This window comes from Agrilus planipennis, unplaced genomic scaffold (genome assembly GCF_000699045.2).
Source record: "Agrilus planipennis isolate EAB-ADULT unplaced genomic scaffold, Apla_2.0 scaffold127, whole genome shotgun sequence".
NCBI lineage: Eukaryota > Metazoa > Arthropoda > Insecta > Coleoptera > Buprestidae > Agrilus > Agrilus planipennis.
Window position 1 is genome coordinate 440,792 of NW_020442450.1, and position 9,282 is coordinate 450,073.

General features: G+C 33.6%; 1 protein-coding gene across 2 annotated transcripts in view; it reads left to right on the forward strand.

The window, feature by feature from the left end:
• The first annotated feature begins 1,028 nt into the window (after positions 1 to 1,028).
• The window catches only part of LOC108736485 (SID1 transmembrane family member 1-like), a 10,264-nt gene continuing 2,010 nt past the window's right edge, over positions 1,029 to 9,282 (forward strand). Inside the window, exons 1-4 of one of the 2 annotated variants that reach the window (XM_025980514.1) lie at positions 1,029 to 1,335; positions 1,394 to 1,602; positions 6,199 to 6,409; positions 8,389 to 8,522. In XM_025980514.1, the coding sequence (XP_025836299.1) occupies positions 1,423 to 1,602; positions 6,199 to 6,409; positions 8,389 to 8,522 (525 nt within the window). In that variant the 5' untranslated portion in view covers positions 1,029 to 1,335; positions 1,394 to 1,422. Of the gene's footprint in view, positions 1,336 to 1,393; positions 1,603 to 6,198; positions 6,410 to 8,388; positions 8,576 to 9,282 lie in introns of both variants that reach the window. The other variant, XM_025980513.1, reaches the window with a different exon arrangement.

Consider the following 9,282-nt stretch of genomic DNA (forward strand, 5'->3'; position numbering starts at 1 on the left):
ATGGCCTAGAGGTCTAGACCATTGCTTAGCATTCGGGAGGACGCCGGTTCGATTCCGGATCCGTCTGCCTTGGTCCAAGTTTTTCTGTGATTTCCTTGGATCACTTAGGCAAATGCTGAGGCAGTAATATTCCACAAATAATCTTTCATTCTCTTCTGTCTTCATTTCGTCCGTCTCATCTTTTTCACCCGAACCACCACCCACCCATTACCACGATTCCTGAAAGGAGACTGAAGAGGGCCTTCTACCCTACCTTCCGGCGTAATATGGAGGGACTACCCGCCCACCAGCATTAGTGGCTGGTAGGAATGAAACACCCAAAAGTTTTTTTTTTCTGCTAAGAGAAACTGGCAGTGATAAGTTCGGTCATCATATACAGATTGAGCGTGTCTCAATCCCTTGCCCACAGGAGCTGAGTAAACGGCAAGGTAGACCATCTTATTATTATAATTCCATAAATATTTCAACATTCATTAATACCAATATTATTTCATCTACCTAATGGAAATATTTAAGAGATGCATGACTAAAAATTGCATAAAAACCGGATTGTTAACATCGATTAATACGGCGTGTCTATATCCATAAAGTGATATGATCAAATACTAATGTGAAATGTAGGAGGTATCTCGGATTCCGCTAAATATGCTATTGCCAATATTGGATGCTGTTGCTGCTCTTCGATAGTTAATTTATTGGAATACCCTGTATAGGAGTAACCACCACGTTCATCCTTTATATAGCAATTTATTTATGACATTTCTGATGTAATGACTAAGTGAATTATAACTTGTACTTTATGAAAGTTAATAATCGTTAATAATATATCTCATATCAATATCGATCTACGTTTTCATACCTTATTTACTTAAGTTACGTTAGCTCAAATAACCGGAAATATAAAGAGATAGTAATTATTTACTAATGCAGGTTCGTTTCTCAAAATGGTCAAGGTAACTGGATCGCTCAATATTTCTCGTAAATAAGAAAAGCATGCAGATAATATTGAACAGACAATAGTTGCACAACAAACTATAATGCTGTTAAACGATTTGATGGTTTCTTGCAATCGAATTTTAAAAATAGAGGCATAATTTCACATTCTGTTTAAAAATAAATCTTCAATGCGTTAGTGATTATTTTTAGGGAGTGTCGTATCTAGTTCAACGCAAAAACCATTACAGATGTTTGTAGCATTGATAAGATATACTAGATAAGACTTTAGCGAGTCATTCAAAAATTAAATACACGTAATAAAATAGTTCTCGTTGACTAAACATTTACAATGTGAAAATTGCTTAAAAATACAAAAACCTATTACTAAAACATGTAAAGGTAAATATTACAGTGATAACAGATTGTCTATCATTTTTTTCAAGTTGACTCGTTTTAGTGTATGTGAGTAGTTGGTGAATTTAAACGATGAATCGATCAATGCAGCTGATAGTACTTGGAACATTTTGGTGCTTCATCCATGGCGCCTATTGTATACCTTTTAATAATGAAATATCAGCAATTTCTGTTGTTGGAAGTTACCCAGGAAGTAACAGTTTTGTGATTAATTCAACGACAGTGTACATTGTTTCTTATAGTACATATGCGGTAAGGTTCGCAAAAAAAACATATTTTTCCTACAATATGTTCAAAATGAAACACTTTGTTATTAAATAGATGAAAATAACTAGACAAAAAAGAGTATACATATATAGCTTACATTTTTAATGAAAAGAATGAAAAATAGTACATTTATTTTGATGCTGAATGCAGACATAGAAAAGGAAATACCATCTATTAGAATACTGTTAATTTATAAGTTTTGCATTAAATATCTGTAAAAATGGCAGAAGTCATAAAATATATCAGTTTGATAAGCGCTTAAACCATCAATCTAAAAACTAAAAGGTATCAAAAGCATGCACGTAAACAGATATTATCTGAAACTCATTTTATTTTGAACTTTGTTTTATACATAAGTATCTGTAGAGAAACATTATTTAAGAAGTAGGTATTGTGATGGTGTATATATATGTATTTCCAAAAAGTATCTACGTATATCGGAACATGTAATTTGCAAATGTCTGCTCTCTTTTACTATAAATACTCAAGAATACTTATACATTATAAATGATGATCTTATAAACAAACATTAGTTTCTAAAGCAATAATTTCTGTCTCATAAAATTTAGACATTTAATATTTTCAAGAACTTTTCCGAAAATTTATCTATTGATTGATTATCCTCTCTGTAATTTTAAATTAAATAGTATCCGTGGTAGAAATAATTATAGAAATTATAATTTTCCAGAAAATTATGACCCTTATAAGTTGACCCTTAAACTTCTACTATGATCGAAAAAAGTGTTTGTCCCTAAAAATAAGCATTCCATTTCTACATATTACTGCAAAATAGTAAGCCAAACGATATGATTCTGGACTCGTTTTACTACAAATATATGTTTTGTTCCGAATTATAGACAATTAAAATGTGAGATCATCCCGTAATTAATAAAATTAATTGTGACCTAACGAAACATGCAAAAATCTTTGGAATACACTTATCAATAAACGGAAATACGTGCCACAATAACAATTGTTCGAAATATGCACCTATATTGATTTATGATTAATCATTACATCATTTTTTTATTTAATTTAAAATTACATACGTGTATGGTGTTACTAAAATGGTAATGTGATAACACAACTGCCTTTATTAGGTAGACCAAAAACTTACTTCTACTTGGATCCTACATGTTAAATACTTAATACCATAAAACACATCACTAAACTAGAAGACTAAGATATAGTCAACAAATCCCTTTCTATTCAAAAGTCAGAGGCGATCTATTCCTATTCATAAGGAAATCATGGAACTGATGCTGTCTTGATTAGGGTCCAAAGGTCGTTGTAAATGACATTGGACTGCCCACATCCAGCATCGAAGGTTTATTCCTGTTTCGTCGCCTTAATTAAAAATTCCTATTTCGTCGCCTGCCCTTTAAACCTATACATTGGTGTAATTAATAATTCTGTTTACCTGAATTAGTAATTAATAAAATCTAAACCTTTGTCTTTAACATTAGTAATTTCTTCACTGTATATTTGCAGTATGGGTGCATTCTCTTTCCTCGTCCTCTTTTTTGTTTTGTTGATACGTACCTCAACTTCATTTTTTGCAACGTACAGTTCACACTTATGGTCACTGCTTCTAAGTACAGTTGTTGTCTTTCCGTCGGTAGTACCTAATGCTTCCAGGGCACTTACGCGTAGAACACGTCCACTTTTCATTTTAGCTCTTTTGAACTGTATTTAGAGTAAACCTGTACCCCCGATACAAAATCACTGGATTTTCTCTTTTTGATTCCACAATCTCCATGGTTAATACCGGTGCACTTGAATTGAGCACAAAGATTTTCTTACCTGTATGTGTTTAAATAAATACCCGAATTGAGCAGAAGCCATGTTGCCAGCTTTCTTTTAAAATATCTGTAGGGATTTGAGTTCATTTTGGAGCAGTAGGTAGGTAAACTAGTAAATTTTCTAATGGAATGTAACAAAAAACAATATTTACTTTGAATGATTTTGTTTATTTGTTACAAGTACTTATAGGATTAATATTTCGTCTTAATTTTTTTTTCAACTTGGTTAACTGAATTTATTTTTATGTAAATGTCTGTTTGAATTTCAATCAGAACCTTTAAAAAGGAATGGATATTGGGATGTGAAGAGACGTTTTCCTTCTTAAATTTCGAATGGAATGCCTCGCAAGTGTTGGTTGTTCTAGAGACACTAGAAGACTGTTCGGCCCAAATTTTATTGAAGACATGTTATTTATTGTACAAGACAATGATAACTATAATTGCATAAGGGTAGTCCCTTGTTTTTATTAATTTCTTCCGCCCTTTACAAACTAGTTATATTCGGCAACATTACAACGTTAATGTTTATTTGCTACTCGTATGATCCCTGTGCTCAATCCCTTTCCTGGTATACAAACCCTCGATAATTACTTACTTACCTGCTTACGCTCTGTGCTCAATTCGAGTGTCACCGTTAATACATGCATAATAATCTACAGCAGGTAATTATATATAATACTTACTTATTAAAGCTACCTGTGGTGGGGTGGCACTTCTTAATCACCCCTTTCATTGGCCGAGTCGACAAAACAGGAAAGGTTAGAATCCAGGTAGAAATGATTTAGGTCTGATGCAACGAAACAGGAACAAAAACAGCTAAAATTGTACAGGCGACGAAACAGGAATTTACCGCATCGAAGATAGAAGGACCTTTGAAGAAGTTTGCCACTAGTGCTAGCGAAACGTTAGGAAGCAACTCCAACTTTCGACGACCTTTAGACCCGAATCAGAACAGCAACAGTTAGCCTACTAGCTACGAAAGCCCTTAACAAATTTAGCAAGTCACAGTCCGTTAAATAGTTTATAATTTCCTATAGGTAACCCAAAAGATAAAATTAATAGAATCCCAAAAGAAAACAGGAATTCACAGAATAAAATACAAAAATTGCGACAAAGACGTGCCAGTCACGGCACAGTCACGGTCAGATCTAGTAAATTCTATGAGAAAGTCTTTTTAATATTTACCAACAACATTTTAAATGTTACACAATTTCTCTTGACTTGACTTGAATGGGCATTGAGAGAAATACATCGAGACTGTGCCCTGACCTTGCTTTATAATGTGAATAATGTAAATATTTTACTTGACCGGACTGTGATCAGACCATGACCGAACCTACAGTATTAATCAGACTTTAAGGTGAGATTTAAAGAGAATTTAGCTCACATTAGATTTAATGGAGCAGAAAAGTCTAGCATAGCTTCCCACATTTTCGATAATAACGATGAAATAAATTACAGTTGTTTAAATTAATTAGAGGCGACGGTAACCCTTTCATATAATTTAGACGCATACAAAGGTACTGAAATAGGTTGGAGATGTTTAAATCAGAGCACGATAAGGGATAAATAATTTATTTATTATTGAACCAAGTCCGACGTTCATCATCATAAGGTCGTCCATCTTAAGACCGGTTGGACACGTACCTACACTCTTTTCTATCCTGAGTTAATCTTCGCATTTCCCTAAAACTAGAACAACCCACATCCTTAACTATCTGCGAACATAAATCTAATCTAGGTCTACGTCTACCCCTCCAAACTTCCGCTTTTATTCACTTCCATAGCTCCTCTGTTCTCTTATTCTTTCCAATACCTCTTCATTTCTGACCTTTTCTAGCCACGATATCCTCATCATTCGCCTGTAACACCACATTTCGAACGCTTCTAATCTTTTCTTTTCCGCCGCGTCTACCGTCCATGTTTCGCACCCGTTCAGCGCTGCACTCCAAACATACACATTTAACAACCTTTTTCGAATTTCTAAATTAACCGTTTGCGAACATACAAGTGACTTCTTTTTATAGAAGGCGACACGACCCTGCGCTATCCTCTGCTTTATATCCCTACTACTCCTTCCGTCCTGACTTATCTGACTTCCTAGATACCTAAAATCGGCAACTTTTTCTAATTTTTCGTCTCCTATTTTTATATTCGTTCTTTCCCTGCTTTTTCTTCCCTTGCATACCAGTATTTTTGTTTTACTTTTATTTATTTCCATACAAGTACGACGTTAGGCGTTAATATTGTACATCACCCAAACACATCCTTGAGAAAGCCTATAACCTAGGCGAAATGTCGGCCTTGGTTTAATAATAAATAAATTACGATATATATTCCTTATCCTGCACTGATTTAAACATTTTCAACAGATTAAGAAAAGATTTGGATATCAGTACTGAAATAGGTATACAAAAATGGCAATATCATAAACTCGGACAATGGTCTATATGGAAATGTTGAAATTAAAGTTTATGAACAGTATATTGCCATCTATTGATATTTGCTCCATACTGCAAAAAGTATTTCAAAACGTTTGACAAGGGCATTGCTTATAGTATATAATAGACACTTAAAGACTTAAACCATATTGGGGTAAAAAAGGGTTAACAGATTGATTTAGGATTGTTTGAAATTTATCAATTACAATTTTTCTGTATTAGAATCCTTAGATTTTAGTTAGAGGATCATCCCTTAATAAAAAAAGGTCTTGGCAATGCTATATGTTACGTTGATTAGGAGTAAAATTGTTAATTAGATGTACATCATATCATTTCAGTCGATTTATCCAACACGTCTAACGTCCATCACTACAGGAGCAAGAATGGCATTCCCCATTAGAGTTGTCGTTCGTCAACAAAAAGGTGTATCTTCATGGCAGTTGCCTTTACGTGTCAATTCGAAGCTGGGACCATTATCCTTTTATACAACATCAAGAACTCTATGCCACACTCACATGGATATAATTGCAAACCTAAACAGAAGCTCAAGTTAGTTTCCTTAAATATTAATAAAATTCAACTGTTGTTTAGTCAGAAGTTTAGCGAAGGCAAGGGATATGGATCGAGATTTCAAACTCTTTTTGTTTGCTTCCAATAAACAATTAACCAAATTAAGCAACTTTAAATTGCATTAATAGGAAGAAAGTATTACGTTGCCATCCATCATGGACGTTAACGTAAAGGAGAACGATCGCTGTTTAAAAAGAGTCCAAGAAGGATTCCATGTAATAAAATAACCCTTATATTCTGTTCTCAACTCGCCACTAGTACATATACTGAGTGACTACATTCTTCCTTCACATTCCTTTTCCATTTGTTCCTTTTTGGTTTATAATTTTTAAAGAAATTATTTTCATTATGGGCTATATATATATATACGTGCGCCGAATTTGTTTGTAATTCAATAAACAGTATTTCTGAACCTGAAACTATGAAAGGCTAATCTGTCATCTACGATATTGTCAGTTTTCGGAATCCTGATGGTCCTGCCAGTTTCACGCTATTTCATCAGATGATCCAATCTGAAACAGAAGAATTTAGTAAACTTTTGATACAACCAAAGCATAAGAAAGGACGATTTCGATTCATAATTTTTTAATATGCTGTTTTATTATAAAATTATTAATCACAAAGGCTTCAGTAACCAGTTTTTCAGATAGTAATCACGTCGATTTTTCTTGTAACATTTCATCTTTGATGCTGCCCTCTGAAATAAAAAATTAAACATCGACAAGCAATCATAAATTACTGTAGTGTTGTTGGTAGAATTTTATTTACAACTAAATAATTGTTTATTACTACTCATACATCTAACAAGTTCATTACTTATCTATATACGGCGCGGCAGATTTAATACTTTCCACCTGGACAATATTCAACGGCAATTTGTTTTTCGGAAATCCCCGAAGCTGATCGATTTTTCTTTCAAGCGGTACATCCAATGGCGGATTATCCATAAGGCAAACTAGGCACATGCCTAGGGTGCAAGGTTAGAAAGGGGCGCGCGCGGAAGTTTTTAAACTAAAAAGAAAAAAATAAGAAAGTGCCTGCTTCCAAAAATTATTTTGCAAAATATATGACCGCCAGAGGGGCGTCTACGAGGTGCTAGCCTAGGGCGCTCTCGACATTTAATCCGCCTCTTTTGATTGTACATTTATGGATGTAAGGTCATTTGCCTAAAGGGGGTGACAACCCCTTCAAGATGCGAGAGTCAAGTGACACTCATCATTTTAAAGGCATTTCAATTCGCTTTTCAAACATGCTGGCATTTCTTTGGACTGCACTATAATTAAATGTGAAAATCCTATTAGAATAAATCAAAAAAAGGACTTAAAATAGACAATAAACTTGTCGGTTATAATTTTTAATTGTTAACGCATTATTAGTATTGTCAGACATTGTTCTGTTTTATTTTTAGAATTATCTAGAAAGGGTTTGCTGTTATTTTATTGTTGACTAATTTTGAAGCAACTGTCCAAATTATCATGCTTTATATCGAAGTAGGTATAGGCAGTATATCAGAGAAAATCGGAATTGTTACCCTCTGTTTTAAGAACAAGAAAGTGACCTGATGCACTTCAAGAACTTTTGATCGAAGGTATCCTGATATTAAGAATTTGATATGTAAATTCATTCACTTGATCCCCCGTGTCATTTAAAATTTTTGAAGGGACTACCATCCAAGAATTTGCAATGAATAGGTGGCATTTTAAAGGCAAGATCAACTTGCTTCGGGAATTTCCAAAAGAAATTGCGATTAAAAATTTTCTAGGTGGAAATTTCTAATTGTATTTTATATTAATTATTATTTANTTTAGCCGATATTAGTTAAATACTTTCTTCCAGGAATATTTAGTTCTTTTAATGTTACCATAATCAAAATAACACAATCTGGACTGCTTGAATATGCAACATTTAAATATCAAGAATTCGGTGTTGTTTGTTTATAAGTGTTTTTATGTTTTTAGTTGATTTTTTGTCCCAACTAAACCATACAAGATTGCTTCAAGAGTTCAGTATTTCGGTATCCACATCATCACTTCGCCCATTAGATATTGAAATCGCAACACAAGAAGCAAAAGACTTTTACATTAAAGAAAACCAAGAATATACTGTCGTAACATCTCCCAGTGAACCTATTTATTATTATTATAAATTTTTTCTTGTGCGAGACATTTAGAACAATTACCTTAACTCCTCATACGTAAAAAATCTTAACTAGAATAGAATAATAAGGATATCGTGAATAGATAAGGTTAGAAATTAAGATGTATTAGAAAGAATAGAAGAACGGAATACTCTATGGAAGATAACAAGAAATAGTCGAGATAGGTTGGTGGACACCTTCTCAAGCATGAAGGGTCAGTTAGAGACATAGAAGTAGAAGGAGGAGTTAAGAAAAGTAGAGGAAGACCTAGATACTATTCACAAATAATTAAGGATGTGGGATGTTCTAATTTCAGAGAAATGCGAAGATTAGCTCTGGATAGGAAAAAGTGGAGATGCATATCCAACCAGTCTTAGGACTGACGACTTTATAATGATGAAACTGAAATTTAAAATAAATATCTATAAAAAGTAAATATTGAGTGAAGACGCTTTACACCTCGCTAGTCAGGCCTGGGCTATATCTTCCACCAAATCCGTCCAGCACAAATTCCTGAGACTATTTATGTACAAAAACCACCTTTCTATGTCTCCTTTAGATCACGACTACTCTGTTGCACTAATTCTCTCGAATCTTGATACTCTTCAAAAACGTCGTCAAGTTAATGATCTGTTATTTTTACATTCGATACTCAATAGCCGAACGCTCTGTATTGATTTATATAACTTGTTTGATTTTAATGTACCATCTCAAG